At 43.0% G+C, this 25,644-nt stretch overlaps 1 protein-coding gene across 1 annotated transcript in view; it reads left to right on the top strand.

Moving 5' to 3' along the window:
• The window catches only part of LOC109568207 (cryptic protein-like), a 36,019-nt gene extending 11,457 nt beyond the window's left edge, over positions 1-24,562 (top strand). Inside the window, exons 2-5 of the mRNA XM_070802168.1 lie at positions 11,775-11,981; positions 13,070-13,184; positions 13,329-13,438; positions 24,348-24,562. Coding sequence (XP_070658269.1) covers positions 11,775-11,981; positions 13,070-13,184; positions 13,329-13,438; positions 24,348-24,469 — 554 coding nt within the window. The 3' untranslated portion in view covers positions 24,470-24,562. The remainder of the gene's footprint in view (positions 1-11,774; positions 11,982-13,069; positions 13,185-13,328; positions 13,439-24,347) is intronic.
• Positions 24,563-25,644: the final 1,082 nt, after the last annotated feature.

The following is a 25,644-nucleotide window of genomic DNA, read 5'->3' as shown; positions in this document are numbered from 1 at the left end:
TTTTGTTCATCAAAGTACATTAAAATGAAAAGATAATCTACAAGATAGGAGAAAATATTTGCAAATCATATTTCGTGTAAGAGACTTATAGCCAGAATATGGAAAAACTCCTGTAAGTCAACAGAAAGAAAAACAACTCAAATTTAAAAATAGGGAAAACTTTAATAGACATTTACCTGAAGAATGTATATAAATGCCAATAAGTACTTGAAAAGATGGTCAACTTCACTAGCTATTAAGGAACTGCAAATCAAAACCATAATGACTAATCACTTCAAATCCATTAGAATGGTTATTATCATAAAGAAGAAAATAACAAATGTTGGTAAATATGTACAGAAATTAGAACATTGCTGGTTGGTATGTAAAATAGTGCAGCTACTGTGGAAAATAGTTTGGCAATTCCTCAAAAAGTTAAATATAGAATTACCATATGTCTCAACAATTCTTCTCCTAGGAATATACTCAAAAAATTAAAAACAAGGTCTCAAACAGGTATTTTTACACCGATGTTCATTAAAGTGGGCTTCCCAGGTGGTGCTAGTGGTAAAGAACCCGCTTGTCAATGCAGGAGACATAAGAGATGTAGGCTCATTAAAGAATTATTCCCAATAGTTAAAAGGTGGAACCAAACCAAGTGTCCATAAACAGAAGACTGGATAGGAAATTCCCTGGCAGTCCAGTGGTCAGAACTCAGTGCTTTCACTGCCAGAGCCTTGGATTCCATTCTTGGTTGGGGAACTAAGATTCTGCAAGCCACAGGAAGCAGCCAAAACCAGCAACAATAACAACAGCAACAACAACAAAAACCCAGAACAATGGATAAGTAAAATGTGGTATATGTGTGTGTGTATAAATGTATATCTATATATACATATATGTATAACAGTGAAATATTAGCCATCAAAAGGAATAAAGTTCTGATACATGCTACAACATGGTTGAATCTGACTATATTATGCTAAGTGAAATGAGCCAGAAGAATAAGGACAAATAATGGATGATTCTACTCATATGAAATACCTAGAATTAGCATTATTCATAGAGACAGAAAGTAGATTAGAGGTTACCTGTGGCCAGGTAGGCAGGCAATGGTGAATTATTGCTACACGGGTACAGTTTCTTTTGGGGTAATGAAAATGTTTTTAATTAGTGGTGATGGCTGCACAATATTATGATTGTAATATATATGGTAGAATGGCAAACTTTTCTATGGACTGAATTATACTATGTGTGTGTGCTTAGTCGCTCATCTAACTCTTTGTGACCCCATGGACTGTAGCTCGCCAGGCTCCTCTGTTCATAGGGATTCTCCAGGCGAGAATACTGGAGTAGGTTGCCATGCCCTCCTCCAGGGGTCGAACCCAGGTCTCCCAAATTGCAGGCAGATTCTTTACCATCTGAGCCACCAGGGAAACCCTAAAATACTAGATTTTGGGTAACCTATCCCTTCTCCAGGGGATCTTCCTGACCCAGGAATCGAATCAGGGTCTCCTGCATTGCAGGCAGATTCTTTACCAGCTGAGCTACCAGGGAAGTCCAAATGATGCTATGGTCTCACCTAAATTTATACTTTGTAGTGGTAACTCCCAGTGTAATGGTACTTGGAAATGGGGCCTTTGGGAGGTTCAGATCATGTAATGAGGGAGGGACCCTCAGGGTGGGATTAGAGCCCTTATATGAAGAGACCAGAGAGCTTACTTTCTGCCCTCCCTTGTGCCACATGAGGTCACAATGGGAAGACAGCTGTTTGCAAGCCAGGAGGAGAGCTATCACCAGGAACCAATTCTGTCAGCACCTTGATCTTGGATTTCCCAACCTCTAGAACTGTGAGGATTACATGTCTGTTGTTTTGTTACGGCAGCCTGAGCTAAGACTTTTTGTGTTTATATATGTTTTACCACAGTTAGCAGTCCCACTACTGGTCATATATCTTGAGAAAACCAGAATTCTAGAAGAACACATGTACCCCAGTGTTCACTGCAGCACTGTTTACAATAGACAGGACATGAAAGCAAACTAGATGTCCATTGACAGATGAATGGATGAAGAAGTTATGGTACATATATCCAATGGAATTTTACTCAGCCAAAAAAGGAACAAATTTGAGTCAGTTAAGGTGAGGTGGATGAACCTAGAGACTGTTATACAGAGTGAAGTAAGTCACTCTGAAAGAGAAAAACAAATATTGTATATTAATGCATATATATGGAATCTAGAACAATGGTACTGACGAACCTATTTGCAGGGAAGGAATGGAGACGCAGACACAGAGAACAGACTTGTGGACACAGTGGGGGGAGGAGAGGGTGGGACGAACTGAGAGAGGAGCACTGACATATACACACTATCATGTGTTAAATGGTAGCTGGAGGGAAGTTGCCATATAACACAGGGAGCCTAACCTTGCGCTCTGTGCTGGCCTGGAGGGGTGGAACAGATGGAAGAGATATATGTATAATTATGACTGATTCACATTGCTGTACAGCAGAACCCAACACAACACTGCAAAGCAATTTTCCTCCAAACAAAAAAATTGAGTAATAAACAAAGATTAACTGTATTCCTGAATACAAGCAACAAAAAGTTAAATAACAAAAACATACCATTTACAATGAAATAAAAATATAAAAATCACCTAGGATTAATCTAAAAATATGGCAAATTGACAGGTGACAGGGGCTCCTGTGTTCAGTGGTCTTCAGACACTGCACAGGCACTATGCAGGCTGCTTCTCCTGACATGTGTACAGTTCATGTTTCCCAAAAATCTGTCTTAAACTCTGTCTTGCTTGCCTCAATTTTTACATGCAGGATGATAATAGACTTGGGTGAAAAAAAAACCTAATCATCATTTCATTTTCTTTCTTATTAAAAAAAATATATTTATCTGTTTATTTGGCTACATCGGATCTTAGTTATGGCATGCAGGCTTAGTTGCTCTGAGGCTTGTGGGATCTTAGTTTCCTGACCAGGGATCAAACCTGCATCACCTGCACTGCAAGTTGCATTCTCCATCTCTGGACCATCAGGGAAGTCCCTTAAGAGTCATTTCTGACCAGTGACAATATGAGTGATTTTTATCTTCTCTGTCGTGTTTTTCTGTACTTCCCAAATTGGCTAACATCAGAATATATTACATTTTTCGTAATCAGAGGAAAAGGACATTGGTTGTTAAATATATGTTTACAATTTACTCTTTTTTCTTAACTGCCACTTAATCCCTACTTAGGCATGCATGAATTCTGGGAAAAGCATCCAGGTTCCTGTCATCTGACCTGCATCAAATGTCTCCACCCGTACCCTCTCCTCTCCTCCTGCCCTTCCACCCTTGTGTCTGCTGTCAGTCCTCTGAGGTCCTCTTCCTCCAGCAGTCAGGGTCTTCCCTCTTCCTGTAGCCAGTTCTGTCTGTGCTTTCTGTCCTCTAAAACCTTCCCTTACTGCAGGAAGGGGCAGTGTCTCTGCATCCACTCTCCTCCGCTGTGTCCCATGGAAGCCCTCAGCCCAGTTCAGATGGGCACATAGGAAGGATCAGGAGCAGTAGTTCAGCTCTGACTGCTGGCCACTGTTATGAAGCACTGTGCAAGTCCTCAACACTTGAAATCTTATTTTTCTCACCTGCAAAATGGAGAAATTATGTGTCATAATTTTGCATAATGTCATAATGTTGCAGGAAAGAATGTGGGGCACAAGAAGATGGTCATGTGCCGTGTCTCAGGCAAGTCCTTGGGACAGCCACTGAGTGTGAGTTCTTGGCTTTGCACAGAAAAGAATTCACAAGCCAGCCATAGTAAAGTGAAAGAAGGTTTATTCAGGAAGAAACACATTCCATAGACAGTGTGCACCATCTCAAGGCAAGAGGTGCCAGGGTATGGCATTGTCAGTTTTTATAGGGGTGGGTAATTTCATAGGCTAATGAGTAGGAGAACTATTTCAAGTATTTTGAGGAAGAGACAGGGATTCCCAGGAATTGGGCCACCACCCATTTTTTTGCCTTTTATGGTTGGTTTTGGAACTTTTATGGCCCACGAGGATATGTCATTTAGCTGATGTATCACAATGAGCTGAGGCTCAAGGTCATATGGGAGTCAATCGCCCACCATCGTGGGCCTAATTGGTTCTAACTAGTTTATGTCATGACCTCAATAACTGTCATTTGTCTAAAGAGTGTGTCCTGCCCTCTTCCTATATCATTAAGGATGTGATGACCATAGAACAAAACAATCTGTGTAACTAGTGAGTATATTATATCTGTATGTGTGTTAGTTGCTCAATCATGTCCAACTCTTTGTGACCCATGGACTGTAGCACGTGAGGCTCCTCTGTCTATGGAAATCTCCAGGCAAGAATACTGGAGTGGGTAAGCCCTTCATTTATCCAGGGCATCTTCCCGAACTAGGGATTGAATTCTGTGCTCCACATTACAGGCAGATTCTTTACCATCTGAGTCACCAATCAGTTCAGTTCAGTTCAGTCACTTAGTCGTGTCTGACTCTTTGTGACCCCATAAATCGTAGCACGCCAGGCCTCCCTGTCCATCACCATCTCCCAGAGTTCACTCAAACTCATGTCCATTGAGTCAGTGATGCCATCCAGCCATCTCATCCTCTGTCGTCCCCTTCTCTTCCTGCCCCCAATCCCTCCCAGCATCAGTCTTTTCCAATGAGTCAGCTCTTCGCATGAGGTGGCCAAAGTACTGGAGTTTCAGCTTTAGCATCATTCCTTCCAAAGAAATGCCAGGGCTAATCTCCTTCAGAATGGACTGGTTGGATCTCCTTGCAGTCCAAGGAACTCTCAAGAGTCTTCTCCAACACCGCAGTTCAAAAGCATCAATTCTTTGGCACTCAGCTTTCTTCACAGTCCAACTCTCACATCCATACATGACCACAGGAAAAACCATAGCCTTGACTAGACGGACCTTTGTTGCCAATACCTACATTAAACACGCAATAATTCTAAAGCAACTTGAATCAAACACAGATTTTAGATCAGATGAATTTGGGTTCAAGGCCAAACATGGCTGTTTGTTAGTCATTTTTCCCCAAGATGGTAACTTTTTAAATCTCATTTTCCTCACTGAAAAGTGGATATGTGTGCTCGTGCATTGATTATTGTGTGGTGCCACGCACCAAGCACTGTGCTAAAAGGTAGGGGCACATTCCCATTCTAGGAAGCACACAGCCAAGTAGGACTTGGATACATTCCAGTCTTGGCTGCAGGCTGGACCCACCTTGTTGTTGTTGTTCAGCCGCTGTCGTGTCTGACTCTTCGTGACACCATGGACTGCAGCACGCCAGGCTTCCCTGTCCTTCACTTGTCTCCTGGAGTTTGAGTTCAGTCTTGTCCTCTGTCATCCCCTTCTCCTCCTGCCCTCAATCTTCCCAGCATCAGGGTATTTTCCAATGTGTCAGCTCTTTGCATCAGGTGGCCAAAGTATTGGAGCTTCGACTCTAGCATCAGTATTTCCAATGAATATTCAAGGTTGATTTCCTTTAGGATTGACTGGTTTGATGCCCTTGCTGTCCAAGGGACTCTCAAGAGTCTTCTCCAGCACCATAGTTTGAAAGCATCAATTCTTTGGTGCTCAGCCTTCTTTGTGGTCCAACTCTCACATCCACACATAACTGCTGGAAAAACCATAGCTTTGTCAGCGAAGTGATGTCTCTGCTTTCTAATATGCTGTCTAGGTTTGTCATCGGAGAAGGCAATGGCACCCCACTTCAGTACTCTTGCCTGGAAAATCCCATGGACGGAAGAGCCTGGTAGGCTGCAGTCCATGGGGTCGTGAAGAGTTGGACACAACTGAGCAACTTCACTTTCACTTTTCACTTTCATGCACTGGAGAAGGAAATGGCAAACCACTTCAGTGTTCTTGCCTGGAGAATCCCAGGGATGGGGGAGGCTGGTGGGCTGCCGTCTATGGGGTCACAGAGTCGGACATGACTGAAGCGACTTAGCAGCAGCAGCAGAAGGTTTGTCATAGCTATTCTTCCAAGGAGCAAGCATCTTTTAAAATTGACTGCTGCAGTCACAGTCCGCAGTAATTTTGGAACCCAAGAAAACAAAATCTGCCACCATTTCCATTTTTCCCCCTTGTATTTGCCATGAAATGATGAGACTGGATGCCATGATCTTAGGTTTTTGAAAGTTGAGTTTTAAGCCAGCTTTTTTTTACTCTCCTCTTTCACCTTCATCAAGAGGCTCTTTAGTTTCTCCTAGATTTCTGCCTTTAGGGTGGTATCACCTGCATATCTGATGCTGTTGATATTTCTCCTGTCAATCTTGATTCCAGCTTGTGATGTGACAAATAGATTTAAAGGATTATTTCTGATAGACAGAATGCCTGAAGAACTATGGGCAGAGGTTCATAACATTGTACAGCAGGCAGTGACCAAAACTATCTCCAAGAAAAAGAAACTCAAGAAGGCAAAATGGTTGTCTGAGGAGGCCTTGACAAAGCTGAGAAAAGAAGTGAAAGGCAAAGGAGAAAGGGAAAGATAAACTGAATGCAGAGTTCCAGAGTATAGAGAGGAGAGATAAGAAAGCCTTCTTCAGTGAACAATGCAAAGAAATAGAACCCACCTGGGCAGGTTCATTCCAATCCCAAAGAAAAGCAATGCCAAAGAATGCTCAAACTACCAGTCAATTGCACTCATCTCACACACTAGTAAGATCAGATCAGATCAGTCACTCAGTCGTGTCCGACTCTTTTCGACCCCATGAATTGCAGCACGCCAGGCCTCCCTGTCCATCACCAACTCCCGGAGTTCACTGAGACTCACGTCCATCGAGTCAGTGATGCCATCCAGCCATCTCATCCTCTGTCATCCCCACACACTAGTAAGGCAATGCTCAAAATTCTCCAAGCAAGGCTTCAACAGTACATGAACCATGAACTTGCAGATGTTCAAGCTGGATTTAGAAAAGGGAGAGGAAGCAGAGATCAAATTGCCAACATCTGTTGGGTCATCGAAAAAGCAAGAGAGTTCCAGAAAAACATCTACTTCTGTTTTATTGAGTACACCAAAGCCTTTGACTGTGTGCATCACAACAAACTGTGGAAAATTCTTAAAAAGATGGGAATCCCAGACCACCTGACCTGCCTCCTGAGAAATCTATATGCAGGTAAAGAAGCCACAGTTAGAACTGGACATGGAACAACAAACTGGTCCCAAATTGGGAAAGGAGTACATCAAGGCTATATTTTATCATCCTGCTTATTTAACTTATATGCAGAGTACATCATGAGAAATGCTGGACTGGATGAAGCGCAAACTGGAATCATGACTGCTGGGAGAAATATCAATAATCTCAGATATGCAGAAGACAGCACCCTTATGGCAGAAAGTGAAGGTCTTTAGAAGAACTAAAGACCCTCTTGATGCAAGTGAAAGAGGAGAGTGAAAGTTTTAAGTTGGCTTAAAACTCAACATTTAGAAAACTAAGATCATGCATGGCATCAGGTCCCATCACTTCATGGCAAATAGATGGGGAAACAATGGAAACAGTGAGAGACTTTATTTTATTGGGCTCTGAAATCACTGCAGATGGTGACTGCACCCATGAAATTAAAAAAGACTTGCTCCTTGGAAGAAAAGCTATGACGAACCTAGACAGCATATTAAAAAGCAGAGACATTACTTTGCCAACAAAGGTTCATCTAGTCAAGGTTATGGTTTTTCCAGTAGTCATGTATGGATGTGAGAGCTGGACTATAAGGAAAGATGAGCACTGAAGAATTGATGCTTTTGAGCTGTGGTGTTGGAGAAGACTCTTCAGAGTCCCTTGGACAGCAAGGAGATTCAACCAGTCAATCCTAAAGGAAATCAGTCCTGAATATTTATTGGAAGGACTGATGTTGAAGCTGAAACTCCAATACTTTGGCCACCTGATGTGAAGAGCTGACTCATTTGAAAAGACCCTGATGCTGGGAAAGATTGAAGGTAGGAGGAGAAGGGGACGACAGAGGATGAGATGGTTGGATGGTTATCACCGACTCAATGGACATGAGTTTGAGTAATCTCTGGGAGTTGGTGATGGACAGGGAAGCCTGGCATGCTGCAATCCATGGGGTCGCAAAGAGTCAAACATGACTGAGTGACTGAACTGAACTGGGCAGGTTTAAAAAATCCAGAGGCCCTGGGGGTTCTGAGCAAAGGGCCTGAGGTGTGGTCTAAATGCATTTTAAGAGTTTCCAGGAAACCCCTAGTAGCACACATCAAAGACTCTCTGGAAAGTGACTCCCAAAGAATTCCTTCACACCTAATTGGCATAGAACATTTTCCTCAGTGATTGTTTGATGTACTGAAAACAGAGAGGTGAGGTGGTCTCCAGTCTTCAGACAGGGTTTTCCAATTCCCACACACTTTATGTCAGCTCAAAAGGAGTCAGAAGTCTGATGGGAGTGCTGGCTCCAGTCTTATCTATTTACAACTGATAACAAGAAAGTGGACCTTCCCCAATTTAGGGAAGTTGGTAGGGGGGTGTTGGGATCTGCCTGCCAACCACTGGGCCTCCAGCTGTTTCCAGACAACCCTTTCCAGCAGGGTCTTATTAACTAAGCAAACCTGGGCTCCTCCTACTGAAATGCAAAAGTCTTTATAAGACCTTTAAGTAAATGAGAGCAAGTGTCAGAGTGTTTTATCACCCCTAAGCTTTCAGCCCTTTCCCTCCTCAAAGCTGATTTCAACTCTTAAGCAAACACCCAGAGAGGGGCATTGGTCCTATATCTAGCCTTAGCCCTATCTCGCTGGTAATACATTTCCCTTCCTTTTTCTAAAGTTTCCATTTGTAAGACACACATTTTCATTGACATAGGAAATATCATGATGCCTGCGATTTGCCTTAAAAAACTCCAAGAAAAAAAAATGTGGGGGAAAAACAATCAGGAAAGATTGGCAATGGTTGGCTGCTGAACCCAAGTTTATTGACTCAATATCTCAGCTTTTGTGTATGTTTGAGAATACAAAATTTAATAAAAGAAACTGTAGATTTTAGAAAATACTTATAAAACTTAAATATTATCAGAAAGATTTGGATTCAATATTATCCTATAAACTGAACAGTTTTAAAACTTATTTAAATATTCTTTAGCTTATCCATGGTTTTTAGTGTTCAATCCATGTTGCTCATAAAGAAGTTACTATTGACTTAAAGTCATAAATGTAATTACTTTTGTATATAACTAAAGTATGCAATTAACAAGAAATTGCATTACATCTAAAAGTTGCATTACATCTAAAAGTATATTTGTCTTGAATCTCATTACAGATGTTTCATGAAGGCATGAGACAACCTACTCTGTATGTTTTGCCTGCTCTGATCTGTGGGTTCTGGTCCTGGCAGCTCATGGATCCAGCTTTTGGGAGGTCTCATGGCAGCCAAGCTCACCAATTTCCTACTAGTTTATTTAACAGCATCTTTAATTAACTTCCCATTTAAAAGTTTAAAACATTAAATCAGAATCAAAAAATATCCCATCTTTGGAGGATACATATCATTTTCAGAAAATAGTTTTTATACTAAAATCATAGGACAATTTGTATAAGAGTTGCAAGGCATCCTCTGTACTGTGAGGCAAGGGTCCCAGTCCCTATTTTGGCAATTAGAAAAACTGAAAACCAGCAAGTCCCAGAAGAAGCCCCTGAACCACTCCGCTCTTGGTTCAGAGCAGGCTCCTCATCAGACATTAGTGAAACATGAGGGAGGGGGCAGGGCACAACCTTTGAAAGAATGAGGACCCAACACAAGCCAGAGTCCAATGGGTCCAAGTCTAGTCAACCTGGATTAGACCTTGATCCTCAGTATAGGCTCAGTGTAACGTATCAGCAAGGTAAATGACACACTCAGAGATGCCATGACAGTTGAAGGCCCACCATCAAAGATCAAAATGTGGGTGGTGACCCAATTTCTGGAAATCTCCACCCCCTCCCCAAAATAGTTGGAATAATCCTCCTACTCATTAGCCTATGAAATTACCCAGCCTATCTCCTGAAATAGCTCACACTGTCTGCTGCATGTGTTTCTTTTTAAATAAATCTGCTTCTTACCTATCACTTCATCTCTACTGAATTCTCTCTGGGATGAGACATTAAGAACATGAGCTTCTTGAACCACCAGGGAGGGGACATATGTCCACCTATGGCTGATTCATGTTGATGTTTGACAGAAAACAAAATTCTGTAAAGCAATTATCTATCAATTAAAAAAAGAAAAAAACCTGAGTGTCATTAGGTCTTGAAACCAGGTCTGTGAACTCAGTTGGAAGACTGGGTTTTGGCTGGGTTTGCATTCCCGCACGTGAGTTCAAGTCTCAGTGAGGGGAATAGTTTCACTAGCGGGTGGCACTTACCCCTGTGCTCTGCGGTCTTCAGATACCCAGTGTAAGGCTTGCCTCACTGTGGGCCGATCACCCCACACACTGCAGCCTTCTTATAATATCTGTGTGTTTCACGTTTTTCAAATATCTAAGTGCCAAAGGTTTGTGACTTAAACTCAAAGCCTCAGTTGCTTCAGCAAAATATGGAGGGTAAAAATAGTGCCTCCCCTGAGGGGTCCTGTATTAAGTGGGTAATGACTACGATATAGTGATCGTTATGCTAGGCACAGAGAAAAGGCCTAGTTTGTAAAAATACTGATGCATCCTCAGAAAGGAGGTGTTGAAATGTCTCTCTTTCATATTCATGCTCCCCATCCGAGGCTTGGAATCAAGCCAGCTGGTTCTTTTCGACACAACAGCTCTCTTCTCTAGCTGGGCCCCTCCCCATCTCCTAGGGGCGAGGAGTGTGCAATATGAAATCTCTTATTTCCACATGAAAACTTTTTTGTTCATGTTGAGGTTTTATTGATAATTTTTTTTTCTTTTTTTTTCCCAGGAAGGGAAAAGGCTATTGCCTTCTAGTCACCAGTGTTTGACATTAGGGGTTGACTCCTCCTGCTCCTATCAGCACTGTAAGCACTGTAGGGGAAGAGAACCGTCCTGTCTGCACAGGCCCCGCCCCCGGCCCTAGCAGGGTATCACTGAAGGGATGGTCCCCGAGGCTCTGTGCTGGACCCTGCCTGTCACAGCACAGCCTTTGCCAAAGCAACTGCACCGCAGAACCTGGAGACATCATTGCTGTTTCTCACAGTTATTTAGTGACCAAGGTAGAGAGCAGGAAACACCTGTGTCTTCTGTACTTATCCATCTTGCATCCTGAGGCAGTTCTTCCAGTAACTGCAGTAAAGACATCTTCAAATACAAAAACTGTTCAGACTCAGTCCCGTGGAATTGATCTTCAATGTATCCATGAGAGGAAACTTTTTTATACCAGACGTGTCAGTGGGAAAATGACCTGGAGCCATTCTGTTAGGTAAGAACAAAAATCATCTAAGTCTTAGAGCCAAGAGGGGTGTTTAAGAGCCTGGAATAAATTGCAATACATGCTTAATGTTGCTTCTCTTAAAGGGACGGGTACATGCTTGGTCTAAAATCTTTCTAAGGAATGACAAGGTTAATCAAAATCTACTAGTTACAAAATAATTATGTAATTATCTATTGTACATTAAATATATATTCATACATATATTTGTATATGAATGCATTACATTTTATGCATATGTAAATTTCTGATTAAATTTCTTTAAATATTCTAGGCTTCTGTTTGTGATCAGTTTGATATTGCAGATCATCCCCATGGGAAAGAGTAAGAAGCATTTTGTTTATATTCTCTTAGTTTTTATTGTATATTTGTTTGTCAATTATTATCAGTCTCATATTTTCAATTAATTTTTAAGGCTATCAAACAGGGAAATATAAAAGTAGTAGAGAAGAAAGCAGCAGTGGTAAAGCTCAGAAGTTCCAGCAGAAAACACTCAACTGGACCTTGAATAATTTAAGGGAGGAGAATGACAGCACGGAGGGCTGGAAGCCTCAGGGTTTATTCCCCTACTCCTTGACTTTCCAAGAGCTAAGTGGCCATGCTGCAGACAAAGGTCATCTCGGTCAGTGAACTCTGAGTTTGTGTGTGTGTGTGTGTGTGTGTGTGTGTGTGTGTGTGTGTGTGTCTGTGACTGTGTGTCTGTGTGTGTGCGCCTAGAGGGGATCTTCCAGACTTTCTCCTTTGTCTCCTTCCTTGGCAGGCAGATTCTTTACCACTAGGAGGCCGGAACCCTGAGTTTAGAATTGGGAAAAAAAAAAAAAAAACTAGGATAAGTTAACAATAAAACGAGAAACCCAATGAATAACATTTTACCGTCTTTAAATATATACTATAAAGTAAAAGGATAAAGACACTATAAAGTATATACTTTTATATAAAGTATATATATATAAAGACACTATAAAGTATATACTTTTATACTACAAAGTAAAAGTATAAAGACAGAGGATGAGATGTTGGATGGCATCACCTACTTGATGGACGTGAGTTTGATCAAGCTTTGGGAGTTGGTGATGGACGGGGAAGCCTGGCATGCTGCAGTCCATGGGGTCGCAGAGAGTCGGACACGAACGAGCGACTCAACTGACTGATAAAGTAAAAAATATTTCCTAGTGAGGTGTTCTTTTACTCTGAAAAAAGTTTTAATATTTTATTGGTAAAACGTGGCTTTGGCTTTTAACTGGTTATTTTTCTGCAGGTCCAGAGCTATCCCAAGCCCAGATAATAGCGGACCTTTGCTAGGCTTATCACAGTCTCTCAGGCTCCAGTGGTAGATTTTTTTTTAAATCGTTTCGGTGTCTTTGCACCCGTGGGTGGTCCCTGCTCGCTTGCCGCTCTCCGGAGAGGCTGGTCTGTAATCACTGTCTTGGGAAGTCACAGCCTAATTTTAACATATGAAAGGAAGGAAGAAAGAAAACGCTACTTGCAGGGGGCAGGGTTTCCCATGTCTTAGGGAGCCTTCCTGACCCGCCCGCACCCCTGGTAGTTTGTTTTTAATCCTTAAACTAACAAGCAGGGTTTACCTGAGCAAACACTATTAGCAGGAAGCCAATTTTATTGCCTCCCCGAGGGGATCTCTCTTGGCCCTTCTCGGGCTTATCAGACACTGAGGGTCCCGCGCGGCGCTGACCCCAGGCGACGCCCCCACAGGTGCACCTCCGCGACGGAGCTGCTGCCAGAACGGCGGCACCTGCGTGCTGAGCAGCTTCTGCGTGTGCCCCGCTCACTTCACCGGCCGCTACTGTGAGCACGACCAGAGGCGCAGGTAGGCGCGGGGTGGTGCAGGCTGGGGCACAACGGGGCCTGCGGGGAGAGGAGACTGGGAGCCGGGCGGGGGCGGCGGGACCTCGCGGGGCGGGCCGGGCGTGCGCGCGCCCCCTGCACTAACGCCAGGCCTGGGCTTCCTCAGCAAGTGCGGTGCCCTGGTGCACGGAGCCTGGACCTTCCGCGGCTGCCACCTCTGCAGGTGCGTCTTTGCGGCCCTGCACTGCCTCCCCCTGCAGACACCCGGCCGCTGCGGTAAGAAGAACCCGCCCTGCGTCCTGTGCTCATAACCCACACTCAGGCAGTTGCTCCTTTATACGTACCGACCCATACTGATCTACCTGTGCCAGACGACACAGGAATGAGTGATCTGCATGGATTCATCACTCGGGAAAGTCACATTCGTGGTGAATCACATAGTGTATTATCATTATAGTCATTGAAAAATTTATTCCTAGGTTTCCCACTTGCGGAATTTAAACGTGATTTCCAAACAGTGTACTTAAATGTTCTTTACAGAGAGCAGAACTTTGGAAGCAAACAAGCTGGTAATTAGAGCCGCACCAGGCAGACAGGATCAGTTCAGTCGCTCAGTCGTGTCCAACTCTTTGCAACCCCATGGACTGCAGCATGCCAGGCCTCCCTGTCCATCGCCAACTCCCAGAGTTGACTCAAACTCATGTCCTTTGAGTCGGTGATGCCACCCAACCATCTCATCCTCTGTTGTCCCCTTCTCCTCCCACCTTCAATTTTTCCCAGCATCAGGGTCTTTTCAAATAAGTCAGTTCTTCGCATCAGGTGGCCAAAGTATTGGAGTTTCAGCTTCAACATCAGTCCTTCCAATGAACATTCAGGACTAATTTCCTTTAGGATGGACTGGTTGGATCTCCTTGCAGTCCAAGGGACTCTCAAGAGTCTTCTCCAACACCGCAGTTCAAAAGTATCAATTCTTCAGCGTTCAGCTTTCTTTATAGTCCAACTGTCACATCCATACATGACTACTGGAAAAACCATAGCTTTGACAGGGTACCCAAACTAAATCTCTAGGGACTTCTCTACACTGGGCCGATACCCACCTTCTCAACTGTGAAATGTAGAGAGCGCCCTGGAGCAGGACAGGAGCAGGCCTGAATGGCCAGGTGCTGCCCTTCAAGGCCAACCTGGCAATGCTCCAGAAAGCAAGGTGCCTGGTAACCACAGCTCAGGCCTGCCACTAAAAGTCAGTGGGGTGTGGACAACACGCAGGGTGAACACTTATTTGTGATGACTCTGAGCAGTTCCCAACTCAATGCAAATGTTTTACTTGTAAAACTAAGGAATGTGAATCTTCTGAGGTCAGAAAACAGACAAAATGCTCGGCTGCAGTCGTCATCTCAGGCAGGGACCAGAGACACAGGTGTAGCAGGCACAGCACTTCCACGGCCTTCTCCCCTTTACAGTAAGCTCTGGCTGGGATAGCAGTAAGGGACTTGGTTAATGCAGGCAGAGTTCTTCAGTCCTCTTTGTTAGCCCTGGGTGGGCTCCATGTGAAGGCCCTAGGCCTACTCTCCTTTTCCTTCCTGCACTATAGTTGACCCTGGGCCAATCCCACAGTGTAAGGGTATGTTTAATGGTGGTACAGCCCTTCACCCCCACTTCACATCCCCTTGTCCACTGTTAGATTGCTGTAGAAAGGCAGCACTCTTAGGGGTAGAGCCCTTCAAACCATCCTCTTGGTGGGGTTCCCTGGGTGGGGTGACTGGTGGAGGAACACACATAATGAATGCTCAGCCTCAGACCCATCTTCCTCCCTTCCTTCCTCCTCTGCAACCTGGGATAGGATTAGCATTCTAGTGACATTCTTAGTGAAGGTGCAGCCCTTCAGGCCCACTTCTGCTCCCCTTCCTCAGCCAGCTCTGCATGGTGCCAGCAGTGTGTGTGTGGGGTGGGGGGAAAGGGTGGGTGGGTGTGTTCAGTTCAGTTCAGTTCAGTCTCTCAGTTGTGTCTGACTCTTTATGACCCCATGAATTGCAGCATGCCAGGCCTCCCTGGGAGAAGGCAATGGCACCCCACTCCAGTACTCTTGCCTGGAAAATCCCATGGACAGAGCAGCCTGGTAGGCTGCAGTCCATGGGGTCGCTGAGAGTCAGACACGACTGAGCGACTTCACTTTCACTTTTCACTTTCATGCACTGAAGGAAATGGCAACCCACTCCAGTGTTCTTGCCTGGAGAATCCCAGGGACAGAGGAGCCTAGTGGGCTGCTGTCTATGGGGTCGCACAGAGTCGGACATGACTAAAGTGACTTAGTAGCAGCAGGCCTCCCTGTCCATCACCAACTCCCGAAGTTCACTCAAACTCACGTCCATCGAGTCAGTGATGCCATCCAGGCATCTCATCCTCTGTCGCCCCTTCTCCTCCTGCCCCCAATCCCTCCCAGCATCAGAGTCTTTTCCAATGAGTCAACTCTTCGCATGAGGTGGCCAAAGTACTGGAGTTTCAGCTTTAGCATCATTCCTTCCAAAGAACACCCAGGACTGATCTCCTTTAGAATGGACTGGTTGGATCTCCTTGCAGTCCACGGGACTCTCAAGAGTCTTTTCCAACACCACAGTTCAAAAGTGTCAGTTCTTCTGTGCTCAGCCTTCTTCACAGTCCAACTCTCACATCCATACATGACCACTGGAAAAACCATAGCCTTAACTAGACGGACCTTTGTTGGCAAAGTAATGTCTCTGCTTTTGAATATGCTATCTAGGTTGGTCATAACTTTCCCTCCAAGGAGCAAGTGTCTTTTAATTTCATGGCTGCAATCACCATCTGCAGTGATTTTGGAGCCCCCCGAAATAAAGTCTGACACTGTTTCCACTGTTTCCCCATCTATTTGCCATGAAGTGATGGGACCAGATGCCATGATCTTCTTTTTCTGAATGTTGAGCTTTAAGCCAACTTTTTCACTCTCCTTTTTCACTTTCATCAAGAGGCTTTTTAGTTCCTCTTCACTTTCTGCCATAAGGGTGGTGTCATCTGCATGTCTGAGATTATTGATATTTCTCCCGGCAATCTTGATTCCAGCTTGTGCTTCTTCCAGCCCAGCGTTTCTCATGATGTACTCTGCGTAGAAGTTAAATAAGCAGGGTGACAATATACAGCCTTGACGTACTCCTTTTCCTATTTGGAACCAGTCTGTTGTTCCATGTCCAGTTCTAACTGTTGCCTCCTGACCTGCATATAGGCTTCTCAAGAGGCAGGTCAGGTGGTCTGGTATTCCCATCTCTTGAAGAATTTTCCATGGTTTATTGTGATCCACACAGTCAAAGGCTTTGGCGTAGTGTGTGGTGGTGATTATAGTGCAATATACTTTCCCTTCCTCCCTCTCCTAACAGGCTCTTCATTTGCTGGGCCTGTGCCACTGATTCAGTAGCTGGTCTTTGAATGACCCAGAGAAATGAGGACACAGATTATGGCATAAGCATCAGAATTGCAGACGGTGCCTGTGTAGTCCTACAGGTGAGGTCATTTCCCACTGTGGGTGGTGCTCCTTGCAATGATGTGGGGAAAGGCCTAGCTCTGATCATTTTCAGTATTCTAAGCAAGGGCTTCCCTTTTGGCTCAGCTGGTAAAGAATCTGCCTGCAATGAGGGAGACCTGGGTTTGATTCCTGGGTTGGAAAGTTCCCCTGGAGAAGGGAAAGGCTACCCACTCCAATATTCTGGCCTAGAGAATTCCATGGACTGTATAGTCCATGGGGTCACAAAGGGTCAGACATGACTGAGCAACTTTCACTTTCACTTTCTAGCAAGGCCAGCTTGGGTCCTAAGCACCAGAGCAGGAGCTAGGTTCCAGGATGTCTGCTCACATCCTGGAAAACATTCAAGGCTGGGACTACTGTCTGCCAAGGACAATGATAGTGACTTGTGTGGCTTGTGCTCATCAAAAGTGAACCAAATAGTGAGGTCATCTCTCGGAGTAATTTGTCAGGAGCACTCTGTGACCCACTGATTGTGAGTCAGGGCAGATGACAGCGGTGGTGGCTGTGCTGACTGGTTACGACCTGAGGATGACGATGATAACGACAGCAGCAGTGCTGATAGATGATTATGATGTTGTGAGGATGACAGTCATCAGGATAAGCATCTTTATTAGCTCTCAGTTTATTTCAGGGACTTTATTTACTTAATCCCAGTCAGTTCTTAACAAGCCTTTGAAGTAAGTATTATACTTTTTATATTTGAGGAAATTGAAGCTTAGAGTGGTTAACTTCTTCAGCTATTCTTTTTTTTTTTTCTTAAGAGATAAATTATCATATTTTATAATAACATTTAAATTATTTTAAAATATAAATCAACATACAATAGCATACTGGTGTAAACATTGACATAGTGATAATTAATGTACAATTAATATTAATTGGAATAAAATTGCTACCAGAGTACATAAGAGCATCCCTGAACTATGTCAGACACTTTTTAAAAAAAATGAGATAGTTCAGTTCAGTTCAGTCACTCAGTCATGCTGACTCTTTTCGACCACATGGACTGCAGCATGCCAGGCTTCCCTGTCCATTGCCAGCTCCCAGAGGTTGATCAAACTCATGTCCATGGAGACAGTAATGCCATCCAACCATCTCATCCTCTGTCATCCCCTTCTCCTCCTGCCTTCAATCTTTCCCAGCATCAGGGTCTTTTTTCAATGAGTTAGTTCTTCGCATGAGGTGGCCAAAGTATTGGAGCTTTAGCTTCAGCATCAGTCCTAATGAGTATTCAGGACTGATTTCCTTTAGGATTCACTGGTTTGATTTCCTTGCAGTCCAAGGGACTCTCAAGAGTCTTCTCCAACACCACAACTGAAAACCATCAATTCTTCAGTGCTCAGCTTTCTTTATGGTCCAACTCTTAACATCCATACATGACTACTGGAAAAACCATAGCTTTGACTAGACGGACCTTTGTTTGCAAAGTAATGTCTCTGCTTTTTAATATGCTGTCTAGGTTGGTCATAACTTTTCTTCCAAGGAGCAAACGTCTTTTAATTTTATAGCTGCAGTCACCATCTGCAGTGACTTTTTTGATTGCCATGTAGCATTATATTAGTTTCAGGTATACACAATGGTTTGGTATTATATACAAATATATATAATTGAGAAATGATAACCATAGCAAACCTAGTTAACATCCATCACCATACATACAATAATGACTTTCTTTTTCTTGTGATGAGAAATTTTAAGATCTACTCTCTTTGTTGTTGTTCAGTCGCTCAGTCATGTCCGACTCTTTTCAACCCCATGGACTGAGGCATGCTAGGCTTCCCTGTCCTTCACCATCTCCCAGAGCTTGCTCAAACTCATGTCCATTGAGTCAGTGATGCCATCCAAGCATCTCATCCTCTGTGATCCCTTTCTCCTCCTGCCCTCAATATTTCCCAGCATCAGGGTCTTTTCCAATGAGTCGGCTCTTCACATCAGGTGGCAGCTTTAGCATTAGTCTACTCTCTTAGTAATTTTCAAATATGCAATGCATTTATTAACTGTAGTCACCATCTTGTACGTTACATCAATTTCTTTTCTTTTTCAATTTTTAGATTCTACAAAAAAGTGAAATCAGATGGTATTTGTCATTTTTGCCTCACTTATTTTGCTTTCTGTAATGCCTTCAAGGTCCATCTATGTTGTTGCAAGTGGCACGATTTTCTTCCAGGCTTCTCCTGTAATTTTCAGTATAAAATAAATATTCTTTGGAGTGGTATTTTTTACACTAAAATTTTATTAGGAATATAATTAGAACTCTTATTGGTAAAGCTACATTTTTTATTGAATTTTCTCTGAGCCACTGAGTAGATTTGCCCTAAATATGTCTTTTTTTTTTAAATTGAATAAAGATTCTTTCTATAGTGTTTTTAAAGTTTCTGAAGTCTCACACACATGGCCTCACATAATAGTCCTTTTATCTTCTGGACGTTTGTATCGCCCCTTCCCTCTTTTCTTCTCTCTTGTGGCAAGCACTAGTTTGTTTTCTGTATCAGTGAGTCTGCTTCTTTTTTGTTTTTTTTCAATAGTTTGTTGTGTTTTTTAGATTCCACATGTAAATTATATCATTCAGTATTTGTCTTTCTCTATCTGCCATTTGACTAAGGATAATACCCTCCAAGCCCATTTATGTTGCTGAAATGGCAAAACTTCATTTTATGGCCGAGTAGTATTCTCTCTTGTGTGTGTGTTTATCACATCTTTATCTATTCATCTGTTGATAGACACTTAGGTTGCTTCCATACTTTGACAATTTTGAATAATGCTGTTATGAACCTTGGCGTGTATGTATCTTTTTGAATTAGTGTTTTGGGGTTTTTTGGATGTATTCCCAGGAGTGGAATTGCTGGTCATATGGTAATTCTAATTTTAGTTTTTTGAAAAAAACCTCTATACTGTTTTTGACAGTGGCTATACCAATTTACACTCCCATCAATAGTGTAGAAGAGTTCCTTTTTATCCACATTCCCAACAGCATTTGTTATCTGTATTCTTTTTGATGATGCCCTTCTGATAGGTAAGAGGCAACATCTCATTGTGGTTTGGATTTGCATCTCCCTGATGATAAGCCATGTTGAGCATCTTTTCATGTGCCTGTCGGCCATCTACATTTACTCTTTGGAAAAAAATCTGTTCAGTTTTCTGTCCATTTCTTAAATCTGGTTTGTTGTGAGTTTTTTTTTTAAATGCTGAGTTGTGTGAGCTGTTTATATATATTGGATATTAATCCCTTATATGTCATATCATTTGCAAATATTTTCTCCCATTCAGTAGGTTGCCTTTTTGTTCTGTCGATGGTTTCCTTTGCTGTGCAAAAGCTTTTATATTTGATTGGATCCCATTTGTTTATTTGCACTTTTACTTGCTTTGCTTTAGGAGACAAATTCAAAAAACACTGCTTCGATTTATGTAAAAGAGTGTCCTGCATATGTTTCCTCTGGGAGTTTTATTGTATCCATTCTTCTGCGGAAGTCTTTAATCCATTTTGAGTTTATTTTTGTGTATGGTATGATGTTAGGGAGTTTTCTAATTTCATTCTTTTACATGTAGTTGTCCAATTTTCCCAGCACTGCTCGTTGAAGAGACTGTCTTTTCTCTATTATGTAACCTTGTCTCCTTTGTCATAGATTAATTGATCATTTATTAATGGGTTTATTGTGGGCCTCTTTAAGAATATTTTGGACAGTATTATTTAGAATATCGAAAATTTAACCACACTGTAAATCCAATAGCAGAATAATAGGTAAGTAAATGTTTTAATTCCTTTAATGGAATTTTATGATGACTTTGAAGAGTATATAGAAGATAGAATGGAAAACTGTGTTTCCAATATAATTCTAATATGAAAGGACACATATGGATAGGGGAATCACAAATATTGGGCTGGCCAAAAAGTTCCTTTGGGTTTTTTATAATAGCTTATGGAAAAATCCAAACACTTTTTAGCCAATCCAAAAGATAAAAGTATACTACAGAATCAGGGTCCTTTGGCTCCTCTAGGCACACAAAGGCCAGAGAATCTCCAAGTGCCCTCTTTGCTTGACACTCTACGGGTCCACGTACAACAGGCTTTCTTAATCCCAATATAATATCTTTTCAAGGACATATTTTTCATTCTGTTTCAGAGGAACACTGTTTATTCTCCAGTTTCCTCATGTAAAATGAGGATAATCTGCCCTGAACTTTCACACAGATACTGAAGAATAAAATTTATGCAAAGCAGTCTTATTTGTTGATGTGAGCTGTCTTGTAATTTTTCTCTTCCATGACCTAAAATAATGCTCTGTGTATAATAATTCTGAATAAATATTAAATGGATGACTGTTGACGTTTTAGTTCCAAATATAGTGCCAAAGAAGAAACACCATGAAGGCCATTGCCTACGATTATATTACATTAAAGCAATCTATTTTCAGTATTCTATTAATAAATACAGTATATTTTAAACAGGTAAATATCATTCTACCATTTTCTTCATTTACATTTGTTAATTTTGTGTTTAAAGAGGAAATTTGGCATAATAGAAAAAGCATGGGAAATCCCCAAAATACTTGTTCAAATCCCCTGAAATACTTGTTGTAATGTTTACCATCTTTATAAACTGTGCTTCAGTCTCCACAGCAGGAATAATTTACCCCACAGATTTGTAAAGATGAAAAGGCCCTATACCTGTTTTATGTTATACATAAAATAAAATATTGTTGCATTATTGTCACCATCGACAGTGTTCACATCAGTACAATGAGATTAGAAAAAATTGCTTCATAATCTAGGACTTATATGCAAATTTACCAAAATGTGTTTTTTTAGGTTGTGAAAAATATCCGCTATACACGTTAATTGGTGAGCATTGCTAGAGTTAAAAAAAAAAAAAATCAAGAAGAATGACAGCCTTGGAGCTAGCAGTCCTTAAATCAACCCATGATCTCGTTTTACGGAGAGGGCGATTCTTCCTACATATAACCCAAAGAATTAAATATTTCTTTAGCATCAAGAACCAATATGTTCTAAAATTTAGAGTCTAGGTAATGACACGGTGAAGAAGCAATTTAGAACTTCTTCAGAGAGAAACAGGTCATGCAAATGTCAGATTGGGGTCAGGTCAGGCCTCACCTCATTCTTCAAACCCAATTTAAAAAGTACAGTTCTGTCGCAAAGCAGACAACCAACCAAACAACAAGCAAGTGAACATCTGCAGGCCGGAGCCAGGTTGTGGGCCTGTTGGAAGGATGGCCTTCCTAGGTCCTGGCTCCAGCTGGCTGTCAGCCGAGGGCATGCTGACTGGGAGAGAGCAGATCCTTTGTCAAATCCCTCTGGGACATTCTCCCATGATAGGTGTCATTTCAGTGGGGTGGCTTCTCTGGGTGTCATGACAGGAGAGAAAGCCGTGTGGCTTTCCAAGGGCATCAGGGTTATCTGTAAACTGGGAAATTTGGGGAATGCCAGCTCTGGACCTCATACTGAAGTACGATTTTATCCTCACCCAAGGTGGTCTCCAAACTATTTTAAATCACCACTTCGTGGTGGTGATATAGTGCCACACGCTGAGCATTCACAAATTTGATTTCAGTTCTATCTTCCTTTTCACGCGTGCTTAAGACTAAAGTAATGATAAAAATCTCTGCGATGTGTAAGTCTGAAAAGAGAACTTCTGGTAAGTATATAATTAAAATCCTATGTTATAGTATATCATCACTGGTAGCAGAGTTTCTTTTTTGGTAGGACATAAAATAATGAAGGGCTTCCAGATAGCACTAGTGGTAAAGAACCTGCCTGCCAATGCAGGAGATGCAGGCGAGGTGGGTTTGATCCCTGGGTTGGGAAGATCCTCTGGAGGAGGGCACCCTACCCCAGTACTCTTGCCTGGAGAGTTCCATGGACAAAGGAATCTGGTGACCTACATACAGTCCATAGGTTCACAAAAAGAGACTTGGACATGACTGAGTGACTTATCTCAGCAAAAATGACGATAGGCCACGGAACCATTGATTTTTTAGGTTCCAATAAATAGTAAATGTGAATAAAGCTTGCTTTAATTTTTCCTATCAATATATAGTGGAAGTTCTAATATTTTCTCTCTTAGCTCGGTGGGTGACCTTGGGCCCCTAAGGAGGGACATTGCCTGGTGCTCACAGCCCCAGTTTGGAGACCCCTGTTTGGGGGACTGACTTGGTTTAACCAAACTCATAAAACTGACTCTTACAATGGCTTTTGAGTTCACATGCAAGAAAAGACCACCAACAGGGCCTGAATCCTATGGTCAGCCTGTTCCCTTTCACCAGGGGAAAAATCAACAGTGAAGCTCCCTATGGGCTGACCAGTAGCTGCTTCTCACACTGAGAGCACCTGTTGTATCATCAGCTTTTCTGGAGCTACCTCTGAGCCTGCATGCCAAGGCTTCTGTTTTGTGGGGTTCTAGTACCCTGGAACAACCCTCTCCTATGTGCGGTGATGTGGGGAATGGTGCCCAGGTCTGCAGTGAGCCTGCCCTCAGTCTTGTGCTGAGTGTGGCCTCCTAGCCATGTTCACCATAGTCACCTGCAGAAAGGCAGGGCAGGTCTCTGCTGCAGTGGCTTGTCTTGATGTCTACTTATTAGCTTTTGATGGTTCAAGCTGACCACAGGTTTTGACGTTCAGAAGGCACTTTCTGGCAGAATCCTAGAGGACAGGGCTTGGCAGGTTTGTCAGGGGGAAGAACAGGTTGGCCTCTGCCAAACAGCCCTGGGGAAAAAGTCCCTGTAAGTTGGGCCTTTGTATGCTTCCCTGACCAGCCGATCCCACATCCAATTCCAGATTTGCTTGGGAGACTACTTAGTGGAGCTGGTGCCCCTGCCTCTAGCCATACCTGTGGGGCTTGTCAGTTTCACGTGGTAACCCTTCATCACTGGGGAGTTTAGCAAACACCCTTATCTGGTCTCACTACCCCAGAGATTCCCACTAAACACCTCTGGGGTGGGGTCCTAGCTATAGGAAAAGCCAGACCTACTGAGTTTGGGGCTCAGAGTGAGGCCTGCAGTGGAGGAGCCACATTGCCTCAGTGGGGTGGTGAGCACTCCAGTTGGGGCACATCTGCAGCTGTACCTCGTTGTCATGTCCTTTGTGAGAACATCCACCATCGCTGTAGGAAAGGGTGCTTTCCTCCTCTTTAATAAGTGGTCCCTAGTCAAAGAAATAGTGTTAGGACTATCTGGGGGAACAGATGATAGCAGATGGATGCAAGCAGTTTTACTTTATTTTAAATCAGATCCACTTTAATTGTTAAATGACAGTATAGTACTCTGAACCACCACCTTGGTTAGCTCATGCGCCAAATGATAAGGGCTGAAGGACTATTTCTTTGTGAGCCTTAAAAGCAGCAAACAGATTCTCCTTCAGCTCTCCAAGTTACATAAAAATCCCTGTTTCCAGCTGCAGCGAAAGGAATGCACAAGCTAAAGGGAAGCGCATCTCCCTTGAGCTGTGCTGTGTTCTCCACAGCTGGTGTCCATCCGTGCTCTGTGCTGCCCGCCAGGTGGCCCAGTCCACAGGGTAAGGCCCAGTAGGGAGGCCCGGGCAGGAGAGGGCCTTTCCTTGAGCAGGTGCAGACATTCTAGTTCACTCTCTACAAGCAGGCCTGCACAGCATGTCTCATAACTCTCTCGGGATTTTTTTCCCCAGACTTGAAAGACTTTCTCACCTCACACTCTAATGGACTGAGACCCCAGCTCACGTGGCATGTTCTCCTCCTCTTGTCCTGGTTCCTCCTGAAATCCATCCTCAGTGGAGGGGGAGCCTGCTGATCAGACCACAGTTCACCCAGCAGAACCAGAACTGTTCCTGGCCTCCCAGCGTGGCTGAACCAGATGGTGCTGCATGGGGAAGCCAGGGATTATATGTCCTCTTGCATTGTCTATGTTGTATGTAATAGACTGGTTTCCTTTCTTATAAACCAGAAGATTAAATGAATATTTGTAATGCTTAATAAACTTTTTCATGAAAGAGCCTTTCTTGTTTTCCTAGTTATTTCAAGGTACAGTAAGTCTCCCACATACAAATGAGTTCCATTCTAAAAGCACAGTCATAAATCCAATTTGCTTGTAAGCACAGCAAAGTTAGCTTAGGTACCAAGCAAATACAATCAGCTATGTAGTACTCTACTGCAATAGTCTTGCAATACTATTCACACAAATAATACATAAAGACAAGAAGTAAAGAAAATATTTTTAATCTTACAATATAGTCACTGCTACATCACCACTGCTTTTATGCTTGCTTCTGGACATCTTGGGTTTAAAATATAAATACTATATTACTGTACTCTATCAATGCAGGAGACCCCAGTTTGATTCCTGGGTCAGGAAGATCCACTGGAGAAGGGAAAGGCTACCCACTCCAGTATTCCTGGGTTTCCCTTGTGGCTCAGCTGGTAGAGAATCTGCCTGCAATGAGGGAGATCTGGATTTGACCCCTGGGTTGGGAAGATCCCCTGGAGAAGGGAAAGGCTACTCACTCCAGTATTCTGTCCTGGAGAATTCCATGGACTGTATAGTCCGTGGGGTCACAAAGAGTCAGACACCACCGAGCAACTTTCACTCTCACTCTATACAGTGCTTATACAGTGAGGAACACAAAATCACAACCACTTGTAGAGGATGCGTGTGCTTGACAACGTGTGCCAGATCCTCAAACTAACATGACTGGACATGTGAACACATATTCATGTCTTTGAAACCTGACAAAAGTTTGCATGTAGGGGACTTACTGTATATGACTAGATGTGCAGGAGTAAACACTAGAGGCTGGGGCCTGTTCAGGCGGAATCTCTGATGATTCAGAGTACACCAAACGTGTGGCCCTTCAGGTAACAGCTCCCTTTCACACACTCCTTGAGCCCCACACATAGATTCTGCAACACTTGGCATTATTTATGTGTTCACTCAGTCTCTTCAGAAGCTCTAAGCCCTGGGGGGCAGGG

The sequence above is a fragment of the Bos indicus genome, chromosome 14 (assembly GCF_029378745.1).
Source record: "Bos indicus isolate NIAB-ARS_2022 breed Sahiwal x Tharparkar chromosome 14, NIAB-ARS_B.indTharparkar_mat_pri_1.0, whole genome shotgun sequence".
In the NCBI taxonomy this organism is placed as follows: Eukaryota; Metazoa; Chordata; class Mammalia; order Artiodactyla; family Bovidae; genus Bos; species Bos indicus.
This window is presented reverse-complemented; position numbering and strand designations above follow the sequence as displayed.